We start from the raw sequence: 14,710 nt of genomic DNA, 5'->3' as shown, positions 1-14,710 counted from the left end.
ATTACTTCAAAAAAATTACTCACTTGGGATCTCCCTCCAGTAATGCCCGAATTATGGAGCTCTGATGTTTAGAAATTAAAAAAGAAATGATGCATCCACATCTAATGGCTGTTTCAAAGCATGTACACACACTAACACCCTTTTGCTCTTCATCTTTCTCCACAGCTTTCCTCTCCAGCTCCTAGGAAAGGTTGTTTAAATTGTGTAGTGTGTTTCTCACTCGGTTGGTTGGGTGAATAGGGGGGAGAAATATTTAATCCAGCTTCTAAATAAGTGGACTGTATTTTGTGGCATTTCTTACTAACTCTAGTCTCTCCCTGACCCTTTCCTACAGCTTATTGTTTTTAGTCTCTTTTCAACAGGGAGTTCCAGCTTCAAATAGAGGAAGGGCTCCAATAAAAAAAAAAAAGGGGGGGGGGGGGGGGCAAGACATAAGTTTCTGTCTGGTGTTGTGTCCAGCTGGCATTTGCTCTCCTGAAATGAGGTTCTGATTCACTCTGGCCTATAACAAAAACAAAATTCTCAATCTAGTAGGTTTAACTTAAAGCAATGTCTATTTCCCAAGAGAGGTATCCTCATGCCATATTCGTATCTTAGGCACACAGACAGACTTTGCACGACCAGGTTTGCAGATGACAGAATTCTTCAGAAAAGGGGTGAAAGGATGCAGGTTTTTGGCACAGAAAAGAGAATGGAGATCAAGCGTAACTTATTAAGGACTTTCATGCATCCTTTGATGAAAAGCATATGAGAATTTTTTGCTGTATGCTTTCCAGAACCTGGCCTAGTCCATATATGTTTTAAATGATTTAATCACTGTGGCTTTTCCCCATGCAGTGGAAAAAAAAAAGTTTTTAACCAGCTTACATCCAGCTGGAAGAATACTCTGGCAGCTGGTAATCACTACCAGAACACTCCTATTTACCTGCTGTGTGCACAGGGCTTGTCCAGCTCTTAAAATACATTCTCTTACTGTTTCCGTGTGGAAAAAAAGTTAAAAAAAAGAAACACTAAAAATGGCCTTTGTGGCCATTCTCACCCACCCAAATTAGTCAGAGCTACTCTCTCACCCCTCCTACAAAGAGTGACCTTATCCAACCAGTTCCTTTCCACTCAAAATTGTAACTCGCAGTAAAAAGTTTCAGAACATTATCAACATTTTCCTTGATCACAGAATTTAATTTTCAATTACGTATGGAAAACATTTTTTCAGGGTATAAATTCACCACTCTAAATACTTTTTGAAGGAAAATGAATACTTTTTGTTGTCAAATACAGGTTGGTTTCTACCCTTCTGCTATGCAACAGCAACAGGCTGAATGTAGAAGCCACTGATTTGAATCATTGCCTCATATTAAGCCAACGAGCTGAACAAATGTTAGCTTTAGAGAAGAAAAGTAGTCTGTCTTGTTTTAAAAATATTTTCCCATTGCTATCATCACACTGGGGCTGTGGCAAGGCATCTCAGGGACGGGCCCCATTACACAGAGCATTGTGCATTTAGCCTTGACTTCTGAAGAGAAGAATCAAGGTGCAGGGTAAGAGACAAGGGATGGGAGACAAATGTACACAGGAACTGCACAAGGCAGAACTGGCAAGCCCCGAACACCTAGCCCAATTCTACACAGCCTGGCCCAGCCACTGTCAGGCTGTACAAGAGCAGTTTGAAGGAGGAGAATGAAGCAATTCTGTGGAGGTTTTTGTCATCTGTATAGGCACGAAGGGCTGTGGGTGTGCAGGTAATTTACTGCCACTTACGGCAGAGAGCTCTGCTGAGCACCAGCTACTAGCATACGCACCAAACAACAATGCTAGGCTCCCTGGCAGGCAGCAGCAGACAATGAAAAGCCTAAATAAATATTCTTTCACTATCTTTGGGGTTTACAGCTTTTACACAGTTGCAGCTGAGAGGCTGGCATGATGGCTAAGCAGCTGACTCTGCAGCTGGAGCAGGGCTAGTGACAGCAAGGAGCTGAGGTTGTCTGTGCAGAGGAGTCAGAGGGACACAGGAAAACAGATCCTCATGCCTAGGTAAATGCTCCCTGTTATTTTTGCCTACAACACTTATCAGACACTACTAGCACTGCTAGTTGAACAACTCTTTTTAATATCATGAATATCACAATATTGAAGCAAGACCTCAGCAAACTGAGAGCATAAGCATGCATTATTAGTATTTTGTTTTTAAAAATTGGTACCTTGATATTCTGTTACTAGACAAAAATATTATTTCTTGGTTTCAGACAGAATTTCAGAAAATGGCACCTCTCCCAGCTGTGTTCAGAGAAACAAAAGTTTTTTCTTACTATTTCAGTCTTCCTAATTGGCCCTTCAGGTGCTAGAAAATGCCATATAAATTCTTCTTTAAAGGGATTTATTTACAAATCTGTGATATTTATGGAAGCTGTAGAAACAGAATATGTTTTTTTTTGCCAGTGTAAGCAAGAGAAAAGTCAATTTGACTGAAGAACAGAGGAAAGCTTTTGTCATGTCTGCTCCACCTACATCATTTCTAAATGAATGCCCCAAATACTTGAGGTCTCCCTGAACATCTTCTCAATGTCGTTCTTCCTTTTGTCACTAATCCCCAGTGACAGTGTAGCATTCCTTCACATGGGGCAGAGAAAGAGAGATCCCTGGAATAGCTGTGCCGCCATTAGGTGCAAGGAGATGGGTTTCAGCACCACATCCTGAGGTAACTGCCCTTGAATAGACAGTTCACCCTGGGCCTGTGAATTCCTCAGATGTTTATGAAGCTCTAGTTTGCTTCTAAATGTTTTCATTCTGAGTGTATTTATACACAAATTTCACTTACAAAGAGGCTTATTTTATTAGGAAAAACATTCTGCAGAGCTATGAAGCTGGGAGAGTAACTCAGACTTCTCTAGGAAGGAAGAACAGTTATAGGAAGAGAATCTCAGAGTGACTGTCCCTTGCAGAGTTGGGTCGACACAGACTGTCATGTGAAGGAGGACTGGAGAAGTATTCTTCAAAAGCAAGCAACAATTTAAGTATCCGGACTTTTGTTTTGTTTTGTTTTTTACTTATTCGTACCATAGAAGTACATAAGTATAGTATAGTGCATCTGCATGAAAGACAGTGATAGTCCGGACCTCAAAGAGCCTCCATTTACTTTGCACAAAGATACAGATACAATTCTGACCAACATGGGGATTACCTGACCATGTCCGTAGCCTTACATCAACATGCGGATCAGTCCCTTGAAAGAAGAGTTCAGCTAGGTGACGAACACTGCAGAGTGGTTCTTAGTTAGTATCATTCACCTGAAACACCCTAAGCTTACCAAAATTTTCTCCTCCCCATATGTCCATTTGAGTGTCGTATTTTCCCAGGTGGTTAAACCAGGACTTGTCAATCACAAAGATGCCTCCGGCTATGACAGGGGTTCTGGAAAAGAAAACACAAGCCCACACTAAATAATCACAAGTACAAGTGCATGCAACACCACCATCATCACCATCTACATTTTAGAGAAGAGACAATTTGTTCAGACCCAACAAATCCTATCTATCCAAAACAAGAAAATAGTCGAGCTGGGGCATGAACAGGAGACTTCTGAGATGCCCCTCACTAGTTCCTCCTCCTTTTTCAGATGGTGCTGCAAGGACTACTTGAAAAATGCTGTCTTTTGTACTTACACAAATATGTGCAGTGTGAAGGAATGACAAGGGTATTGTCTGATGACTGTGTTCACCAGCCAGACATGGTGTGAGGGGCCTTGCTGCATGTACTGCTCTGCAATCAGTAAATTGGCTGCTTCCTGAGTGCAAAACAGAGGCTCACAAATTATGCAAAGGAATTGAATGATACTTTTATGCTACAAACAGCAAGCTGTCTACCTATACAGATAAGCACTGACTTTTTATATCAGGATTTGTCACACTCTACATTCCTGAGAACCCTGTACACAGCAGCAAGGCTGGCAATAAACTGCTCCAGCCAACACAATCTATTTTGTCCATGGACACACTTATTTAGGAGAGGAGGTTAATTCTATGCCCAAATTACTAGGTGAGATTCAGCTCCCAGGTCTGCTTTACACTTCCCAAGGTGACTGTTTAGCTGCTTCATTCCTTAATTCCTTAATTCCACCTGGAAGACAGAGGTAATTAAAAAAAAGGGATTTCTGAGGCATTCAGAGTGTTGAGTGAGGGAGATCACAAAAACAAACATATAGAACAAGAATAGGTAGCTTGCAGAGATGGCAAGACTACAAGCCTGTGACAGTATATAATTACTATTCTTATATTCATGGAACAATACTCTCAGGATTAGTGTACCAATGCATTGCAAGATTTCTTCAGAACTAACATGATTTTTAGAGAGCAAGACAAGGGAACGGCATGGAGCTGCATCAGGGGAGGTTCAGGCTGAGTATTAGGAAAAGGTTCTTCACGAAGAGGGCGGTCAGCCACTGGACCAGGCTCCCCAGGGAAGTGGTCACGGCAGCAAGCATGCCAGAGTTCCAAGAAACATTTAGACAATGCTCTCTGATATATGGTCTGATTTTTGGGTGGTCCTGTGGGGAGCCAGGAGTTGGACTTGATGATCTTTGTGGGTCCCCTCAACTCAGGATATTCTATGATTCTGGGATTTTGTCATTATTGAGTGAACATTGTGGTATCTTGTCCTCAGCAAGGCAATCCCTGTGCCTTAAAGGGAAGGTTTGCCATAAAGGGAATTGCTTGTCATGAAGGTGAAGGCTTATAAAGGCATTTAGAGGATTGCACACAGTCCATCACAGACAGCTACCTTATAGACTGAGTTGGGTCTGTCCGGGACATCTTCTGCTCTATAGGAATCTGCTCCCACTTAAAGTGAAGGCTCCAGTCAAACCCTGTGAAGAAAAGAAACACACCAGATAGGTTTTGTTCTTGGTTTTCTACTAGCTTTAGTGATAGCCTCCACCCTTACATCACAAGCTACCCTCCTTTCCTTCCCTGACCTCCCTTTTCTGTCTACCCAAAATAGTAAGAGTCTATCTTAATGTAGCTAGGAAGCTGACAATTTACTGTCTTGGCGTCCTCATCCCTTAGCAGTACAGGTCTCTGCTCAGTTCCACTCTACATTTTCAGGAGAGTACTGTCAGTGTGAGATATACTAATTAGTGCTGCTGCATTTTGGCCAGTTTGTTTTACACTTCCCTGCGTACCAGAGTTATGAGGCTTTAATCAAAGCACTTTGTGGGGTGGAACACGACGCATTGTGAAAACAAAGGCTTGCAGATCATTTTAACCATTTTCCCCTCTGAGCCTACCATTTATTTACAGTTGGCCTGTGGTGGAGAGCTGAGCACAGCAGTCACTAGCACTATACCACTGTTAAGGTTAGCCACATAGGAACAAAGCCTGGACACTTGTGCTAATAAAGAGTTTTATCTCCTCTTCCTTACTCTAGTGGCTCTCTCCCAAGGAGCAGATTGCATCATGCAGAAACAGCCCTAGATGCTAAAAGGACCACAAGTAGCACAAGAAGAGTGAAGAGTTTGTAGGTGTGGCTTTCACTGATCTTCTTTCCTATTACCTTCCTTCCCTTACTGGAACCCATAAAGAGTGATCTCCTTGGTTTATGAACATAAAAACAGAGCTCAGAAGAAGAGTGTTTCATGCCTGGCTGCTCAGTCTGAGTGCCACAGCCTAAAAATCCTGCTGTTCACTTGCAGGAGGTAAAGTGGCCAGAGGATATGGTGATATGTGTTAACCAGTTAACTGAGCCCTGATACTGCAAGACACAATGACACTGACGTAAGCTCAAGAAAAAAACAGTATTTGGGCTTTAATTCAACTCTGCAAAAGATCTGACTTAGCAAGTTGCAGGAAAATGAGGACAGAGAACCCATCAGGAAAGAGCCTCACTATTTTCTTGTAGAGCTGAAGAGAACAACAATTATTTTTCATGCACCATCCCTCAGGCCAAGCTTACACAAGCCGTTCATTATACCCACCTCCCCGCAGATCTGCTGATGCTGCCAGGTAGGCAAAATTATCCAGGCTGATAACATCAATGATTGGACTCACCACTCGGGTATAATCCTGAAGGAGACAGAGAAAGGGGAAAAAAACAGTCAGGCTCTTCTTGAGGGTCTGGTAAAACTGCCAGAGATCATAAAAAACTCAAAGCTGCACATGTAACATGCAAATTTTTGTTTGGCTTCTCCAGCATAGTTCTGACAGCTGGGCAAGTGATGGATGTACACAACATCCAAACAAGGAGATGGTGGGTATTAGCCGAGTGTACACCATGGAAATGGGGAATGAAGCGTGGGACCCCGATACCCAGAAGTGCTGCTAAGAAATAGCTCTTTATTTTCTGCCCAAGTCACAGGATGTGAATCACTGTCCCTAAGGTTTTGTGCTCATTTTTGATATCTATTGACAGCATGCTTCCTGCTCAGCCATCCTTGAATTAACTCATTGCCATCAGCCCAGAAACAATCAACCCACAAAAAAAACATCTCCCTAACAAGTGTTATGAATCAAGGCTCCATAATTAAGAATTGTAGTGCCAAATGAAAAAAAATGTAATATTAAGGAACTGGGGATACTTTACTGGCCTTGAGGTGTACAGTTGTTTACAGTCTTATTTTGCAATCCTTTTAGTAAATGGAACTTGAGATTATAACAAGTTTTCATCATGAGACAGAGCATTAAAGACAGCTTTGTGATAGCTGAAATCTATGATGAAACAGAGAGCTGGCAATTCCAGAAACATCATCTGGTTATCGGGCACCTGCCAACCTCCCCAGCCTTCATACCAAACCTCCATTTTGTGCCTTGAAATAGCTCCTCCTGCTGTGGCCTGGCTGGCCAGCATGGCACAGCCTAAGCAAGAGCCGATTGTTCATGCATATCCCCTTAGTGCTGTGACAGCTGCACAGAGAGTACGTAGGCAGTGCCTGAGCTCGATGCTCCAGCCACTGCTCCAACCAGCCAGCTCTAGGACCGGGTAGGGTAAGACTGAAATCCAAACCTGGACCCACACCAGGAATGTATGAAGTAGGTCTGCAACAGGCTGACTTGAAATCTGCTCAGTAAATAAGGCTGGAGTTCGCACCCTACCACTTGCAACTTAGATCCTTCCCTGAGGAAGAGAGTAAGGTTCTTGCTGCTTAGGAACCCCATACTGCTGTAGCTTGACTTAAACAGAATTAGTAAAGTAAATATTTATGGGCTTCCAAGATGGAGGATTTATTGAGCATGACTAAAAAGCAGAATCTTTTAAGTCATTGGCCCTGAAATTTCACCTTCTTCCACTGTAAGCCAGACATGGATACAAGTCAGCAATGCAATCAGGGTGACAGTTGCTAATATTCCTGTCTCGTTTTCACTCTTCCAGACTCATGACAATCCTTTCCCAAGTGAGCCAACAAAAGGACATCCCTGCACTCACAGGCAGCTCCTCCGTGCTGGGAAGCTCCCGTCACTCAGCACCTCCTGCCTGGTCACATCGGCAGGAGAATGTATGAAGGCCATCAGGGATCTGTTGCGCATCTAGCTCAGGCTGTACCTTCCTCTGTAACAGCCTGCCTGAAAAGAGGACTACCTGGGAAGGCTCTGTCCTTGCTGACGCTGTTCACAGCACACAAGGGCACAGGATTCATCAGCACAAGGCAGGCCAGCCCCAGCTAGCCCAGAGTGGGAGATGGTGCTCACCTCTTTCACTCTCTGAAGCATTGGCTGCAGCCACTCGCTGTTGACTTCACAGTGACTGTCCAAGAAGGTGAGGATGTCGGCGGTGGCCACTTCAGCTCCTCGCACCCGAGAGCGAATCAGCCCTGCGATGAGGAAAGGACGGCACAGGAGCCAGAAGGTTAAGGAGGGAAACAGCTGAGCCTCCTTCAGAAAATAAACTAACTGTGTGGCCATAGCATGAGAAGACCAGATGATTCTCCGCTATCACACCTCTGTCAGGAGCAGAAAGCAGCTACAGCAGGGCATCCGCTGAGGGCCACACCACAATGTGAGCCCTCCCAGCACACAAAGAATGACCTAATCTGCCACTTCTGTCCATTCCACTGAACTTTCATCTGGTTCCTGCCTTGATGACAGTCCCCTTCCCCTCCAGCCCTTCCCACACATACCTTGCTGCTGCCTGGGCCACACCTGCCCGGTGTCTCTCCCCTCAGAGCACCCCGCTGCCTCTCTTACCACTTAAACAGGAACCAGCTCTACTCTCTTGCTGCCTTTCTTCCTTCTTATCTACTCCCTTTTCTCCTTTATTCTGCCCCGTGGTCAGAGGTGTCCGTCTGGCTCTCAGACATCTCCATACTTTCCTACAGACCATCCCACTACCTGGGATGACTTTCATGAATGGAACAGTGACTCCTGTCTCTCATTTCAGACCCTTGCTCCAGGCCTGCTGTGCACTGACAGCTTTAGAAACCACCCAGAACATTTGAGTCAAACTAGAGAGCAGCTGGGTAAGTCAGTATTACTATTTATGCACAAAGGAGATAACAATTTTTTCCTTAATTGTATTTATTTATGATAATATAATTGTTTTTCCCTTTCCCACATCTCCTAAATGGCTTGTTACCTTGCACTCTGAGTTTAAAAAGACAGATCTTCCATCTGCACCTATACTCATAAAGATCTTAAAATGTGGTCCTTGTTTTAGCCAGGACCTCTGGATACCACTTGTCATTATTTAAACTATAAAACGAGAGCCTTAGAGTTGATAAGACAGGTTCTCTGTCCACAGACCTACAACATTAGGACACCAAACCCTTATATCGAAAAAACAAAACAAAACAGAACAAAAAAACTGTGATGGTAAGAAACAACACATATGCAGCTGACAGGCAAACAGGGCCACGTGGGAAAATCCACTAAAACTTTGCACCTACGAAGTTTCCACACTCACCTTCTCGACGAGTGTTTCGTAGACACTTGACCTTTGGGATCTTGGTAAGGAGCTGGCAGTCCTCAGCTTAAGGAAAGCAAAAAAACATTTGGCACGCATGCATGAATTACTTGGCTTCAACAGAGAGCTCCAATTAACTATTCTCCTGCATCTCCATGGGAGGGGAATTTCTGTTTTCACTTGGTATCACATTATGCAGCCTGATGGCCTTAGTTCTCTTGTCTAAAGGGTACAGAAAAGAGCGCTGCTTGCCTGCTGTCCACCTCAGACAGCTGAAGCTTTGCGTGCTGATATTCCAATGGGCCAGACCGTCGCCCTCCTACAACTCAGCATTTCACAAGAACGACAGGGCATATGTTAGCAATGTGGCACTGAGAGATGATAAAACTGAGGGGCTGTAGGGAGCCTGGGCTGTAAATTGCAGAAGTGCCAAGTAAAAGAGAGGCCTGTCATATAAAGTGATCTCATCCATTCTCTTTGCCTTCAGCGGCTCATCTGGGCATTTCCCAACATTTATTCTCAAGGCAGTTTCTGCTTGATTTTATTTAATGTAAGTCACAGGGATCTGACCTGCTTCCTTGGAGATGCTATTAGATTAATACACGGGTGCCTAACTGAGGGCTTTGCTGGCAGCTTGCCAGAATCTCGTGCCATCCCTCATTTCCACTGCCCAGGGAACATGATGGAGAGCAGCAGCTACCATGTCCAGCCCAGCCATAGCAAAGCACCAGGTCATGCAAGTTCCCAAGACTGCACGGGCTTTGCAGGATGCCATGGGCTACACTGCCTGAGAACTGCACTCTCTCTACTCCTGCCCTAGCAGGAGTCACAGTAATAACAATTTCTAACACACTTTTTTTCCCTTGCTTCACCAAGCCCTCATCGCTTTCCATGTTTATTTCACACTCCTTTTCATGTCTTACATCCCCCCTTGCCCATTTTCATCCTCCCACAGACTCAGCACTCTGGGGAGAACACAAAAGCCGTCATCCAAAGTGCATCTCTTGGCACAGTCCTGCAGGAGCATTTCCACTCTCAAGGACACATGCGATCTGAAATACTGCTCTTGTGTGGGCACTTTGGCAGCTGCTGCACCATCCAAGTAAAGTGGCAGGTGCTCTCAAAGTCTACTGAGATTTTGCTGGACAGCTGCTACAACAGAAAGCATCACTCATCTTGGCTAAGTCACCATTTCAAGTAAGTACAAGAACCTTTATCTAGTCACTCACTCTCCAGGAGTGGAGCACATCACTCTAACAAGTTGCCAGCACTGGCAGACTCTCTGTATTTTTGCAGAAACTGAGGTAGATACTAAAGCAAAGAGTCATCAAACAGGTACTAAAGTGTCCCTATGGAGGTGCCTCAGTGGAGTAGCTGTATGACCACAGATATCTGTCTGCCAGCGAGAAAAATAAGAACTGTCCTAGGATGGGGCTTTTTGATTTTTTTTTTCCACTTAGGAACCTAAATGGGAATTTCTGGCTGAGCCCTGTGCAGTACTGGTGCCAGAGATCCATCGGCGTTGATCTGGAACACTTTGGCCACTGAGGTTATGCTGGAATTTTCAGGTGCTGAATGTGACACACTTAGGACTGTTTAGAGGTGCTCAGAAACACCCAACCCCAACAGCTGGATGCTGCTCAGTCCTTATCTAAATCAGACTGAGGCTCTCGGAGTCTTAAACCCCCAACCTCAGCATTCAACTTAAAAAGGAAAAAAAATAAAAGTTACTTAGTATTTAGCTGCAAAATCAAAAGAGCAACGCTTCCATATCTCAGCAGGCCGAGGCAGGCTTTCCTAGCTACCTGTACTGGACAAAAAAAGCAGGAAGCTCTGGCCTCTGCCATGCACGTGCTTAAACCAAATACAAAGACGACCTCCCTTGTGCTTTTCTCTTGCACACAGACATGATGGAATCTCTGGGAGAGAGGGGGACTAAATAGAGCAAACAAAAATATGGGAAACATGGGGGAAAAAAACAAGTGCAAGGGAAATGGGTCCATACTTACGATCTGAGCTGAAGTCATCTACCAAAATGATCTCCTGGATGAGGCTGGGAGGGGTGCGGTTCAGGACGCTACAGGGATCCAGAGAGGAAAAAGACAATCTCCGTGAGTCGCCAAAATAATGACAATGGCAGGGCTGACACAAGTCTGCTGTACCATGCATTACAGCAGGAATAACAAACGCCAATGGAAGAGGTAACCCTGTGCTTGTACCCCTTTCGGTTGTTACTTGTCTTTCTTTCAAAACAGCCATGACACCTGCTGAGACACACCTTTCCTTGGGCTGGCTTCCACTGTGCCTTGCAACGCCACCAGAAATGCAGTGAGTTTGTGTCTGCAGGACGCTGAGGCTTTTGCACACAAGGAAAGGTGGTAAGACCTTCCACCCTCTACAGAGGTTGATATACTGCAGTACTCTGGAGTTACTTTTTGTCTTTTCTGTTTGTTTTAAACGCTTGAACTAATTTTTTATGACCTTCTTCAAATCCCTCCCTTGGCTTTACAACCACACTGCATACTCCTTCTTCGAGCCTCCTTCAGCAAATGTGCAGGCAGGTCCTCACTGCCTCCAATAAGACTGCCTATATGCTGAAAGCCCCTCACACTTGGGCACCCCAGTGAAGAGGACAGTTATGCAAACTTCAACATTAAAAATCAGAGGTCAACACTGTCCTCATGGTTCTAGCAACCCATCTCATTCCAGTGGGAGTTACTCTTCTGATTTTGAGTAATTTGGGGGAAAGTGTTGGTTAAGTACTTTCGGTTTTCTTTTTCTTTTCTTTTTTTTTTTTGGCTTTTTTTTGTTGTTCTATACAAGAAACACAACAAGCATAATCTCATACTCCTGGGAATGGCCCACTAAGGCCGTAGAGAAAGAAGTTACTGTCTTGCTAAGTAGCAACAATGATGGCTTTGCATACAGAGCCAAAGTTTCCTTAGTTTTCTGCTGTCTCACACTGCAAAATCCTGACTGCTCTGCTGTTCAGTATCACATCCCACTCTATTTCAGATGTATGCTGCTTCATACGTCTCAAGAGTATTTGTATTTTGAGCTTATATGTCCCTGGATGCCTGAGCTTGCATTTTTCAAAGCTGAACCTTGTTTGCTGTTCTTGGCTCTTACTTCTCTGGATCCTTTAGCATTGCATAGCGAGGTGGGAGGTGGGAGATGTTCCTCTTTGCATTTATAACTGCAGCTTCTCCCAGCACAGCCATTATCTGCATATTTTACAGACAAGGTTGCCCTGTCCTGAAATACTTGTCCATGCAAACTCAATGCAAAGCATTAGCAATCCAGACTGGCTGGATACTGCAGCATAACAGCTGTAAAATGGTATTCTAATTCTTCTCCCACTACCTCGACTGCTAGCGCTGCTCACATTTTCTCCACAAGTTTCAGGTCTTCCAAGTTAACATAACTGGCAAAAAAGCCAATACTTTGTTCTCCCTTCCTCAGTTGCCCACTGATCCCCCAGTAGAGGAATCGTTCTTGAAGAGTTCACAGCTTCCTGTTCAATGTCTAGTTTTGCTCTCAGCTCTGCAATAATTTGCTGTGGATCTTTGGGAAAGGTACTTTATCTTCTTTGCGCTTCATCTCGCCTGTTTTTTAACAACAAACACAGTAATCCTACTATTTCCCTTCAGTGAGGTGCCGAGACTGGCATGACAATCAATTACTCTTGGGAACAAAGTGTATTATTAGGATTCCAAAATCCAAATGACAGTTGCCTTTTACCGTGGAAACACAGACTTTTGCCTCATCTCAAAGATACCTTACCACCTTCGTCTTTCCTCACAGCTTTGTTGTTCTTTCAGTGTCCTTACTCTGTCCTACGACACCAAATCAGCAACTGGCAATAGTTTTTTTCTCTGCTGATCTGTCCATCCCTCATCAGTTCACAGATACTCGTTTATTCCAGATGTTAGCAGAGAACCATCTCTTTTTTCTTTTGCTCTAAAATTGTCTCCTCTTTTGCCATTATTTAAATTGTCATCATAACAAGTTACAATACGAAACACTCTAGCATTGCAACAGCATCCTTTATGCATAATTTATACAGGCTGCCTGCATAGGCACTGAACCACCAACAGTTGTTCAAGCCCCTTGACTTAAAGCCTGACCATTCACCTTTGCATTTACACAGACAAACAGTAGCTGCAATACAGACTGAAATCAGAAATAAACAGAAAGAAAGGGCAGTTGATCTTCCCTTCTACAAAAATCATCACTGCAACACACGTGATGGTATCACTTAACAACTAATCAGGCAGAGACACCAATTATTCAAAATGGCTTTTGAGTGACAGTTATTTCCAAGAAGAACAGGATGCCAGGCAAGTAACTGGTTTGCAGGTGACAGCTATGGCCTGCCAAGGAAGAGATCAAGCAGGCATGCAGCTCTTGATGGACTCGCAGCAGTGGCCGGACCAAGGATGCCAGCCATTTGTTATGGAACATTCACAGGTCCTGGTGGATAGCCCATTTCCCATTTTCTTCCCTACACACCTTCTTAGTCACTTGCTGGATATTTTTAAACAGTTTTCTTCCTCTACACTGAAAACTAACCAAAGTTCATCTGAAGGGCTCTCTGCATGGGACCAGCGGGATTTAGAGCAGCATGGCCTATTCATGCATGGGCCTGGTCTCTATGGCATCCATTTTTCAAGGCCTTTGCTGGGGGCTCTGGGTTGCAGAAGACCACATCTGAGAGTCTGGTGAGACCACTTCTTAAGTGCTATGTCCAGTTCTGGGCTTCACAGCACAAGAAAAACAAGGACGTGCTGAAGCAGGTCTAGTGAAGGACCAGTAAGGTGATTTAAGGACTGAAGCATCATATGTATGAAGTGGGGCTGGAAGAGCTGGGATTGTTTAGCCTTGAAAAGAGAAGGCTCAGAGATGTTGCAGTGCCTCTGCCCTTGGAGATATTCAAAACTGACTGGACACAGACGTGAGCAACCTACTCAAGCTGATCCCGCTTGGAGCAAGCCTGGCCTGCTAATGCATTGGCAATGTTCATCTGCTCATTAGTACATATCACCCCCATAGGACCTGGATATCAGTTTCTCTCTTTATGGGTTACTGCTGTTCTGAATGTCATCCTCTCTACATTTTAATTATCATAGCATCTGGCTATTTGATTGACTGCCTTGAGATCTTTCTTAAGGATCACACTACTACAGCTTCTGAGCACCTAGCCATTTATTGTCTGACCTATGATGTAATCAGCAGAAATCTGCTGTTGCCCTAGCAGCACTGTAGTTCCAAACAAATCTGCTCATTTTCTGAACAGTGGCTCCGCAGAACTAATTTTATGGTTCAAGAGAAAAGGAAATGGTAAGAGGTAAAAAGGCAGAATGTGTTAATGCAATATATGCAGGCCTCTGGAAACACAGCAGCACCAAACCTGGCAGACAGAAACCCAGCCTTCTAGCCATCAGGCTGACTTGAACAAGCCTGTTATTTATTCACAAAGCACATTCCTCTAAGCCCACAGGACCTGACAAGAGAAGTTATGATGATGAATAATGCATTCCTGCTAGTGATACTATGAGTTCAACCTTCTACCTGGACAATTCACTCTCCTTTCAGCCTTCACAAGCTGTTCCTGGACCTGCTTGCAGGCTTCAGGGACCATTTGTGCAAATGCTTGATAAGTCAGAGGGCAAAGGGCATATTTTATGTAAAAATAAAAAGGAAAAGAGCCTCCCCAGGTTCTGCAGGGGTGATGGGGAGGGGAAGGAGCAGCTGTAGCATTGCTCTGTGGTGCAGATAACTGCATGGTCCCATCTGCTTGGGGATGCTGCCAAGCCCTATGTCACCT

The 14,710-nt window shown here is 44.2% G+C and overlaps 1 protein-coding gene across 2 annotated transcripts in view; it reads right to left on the bottom strand.

The window, feature by feature from the left end:
• The window catches only part of GALNT16 (polypeptide N-acetylgalactosaminyltransferase 16), a 67,807-nt gene that overhangs the window by 16,993 nt on the left and 36,104 nt on the right, over positions 1-14,710 (bottom strand). For both annotated transcript variants that reach the window (XM_048064927.2, XM_048064926.2), the window contains exons 4-9: positions 10,893-10,960; positions 8,884-8,949; positions 7,674-7,795; positions 5,966-6,053; positions 4,774-4,858; positions 3,305-3,408 (exon numbers count right to left, since the gene is read on the bottom strand). In XM_048064927.2, coding sequence (XP_047920884.1) covers positions 3,305-3,408; positions 4,774-4,858; positions 5,966-6,053; positions 7,674-7,795; positions 8,884-8,949; positions 10,893-10,960 — 533 coding nt within the window. The remainder of the gene's footprint in view (positions 1-3,304; positions 3,409-4,773; positions 4,859-5,965; positions 6,054-7,673; positions 7,796-8,883; positions 8,950-10,892; positions 10,961-14,710) is intronic.

The sequence above is a fragment of the Anser cygnoides genome, chromosome 5, assembly GCF_040182565.1.
Source record: "Anser cygnoides isolate HZ-2024a breed goose chromosome 5, Taihu_goose_T2T_genome, whole genome shotgun sequence".
NCBI classification, from domain to species: domain Eukaryota; kingdom Metazoa; phylum Chordata; class Aves; order Anseriformes; family Anatidae; genus Anser; species Anser cygnoides.
The sequence above is the reverse complement of the archived record's forward strand: the minus strand, read 5'-3'. Positions and strand labels throughout refer to the sequence as shown.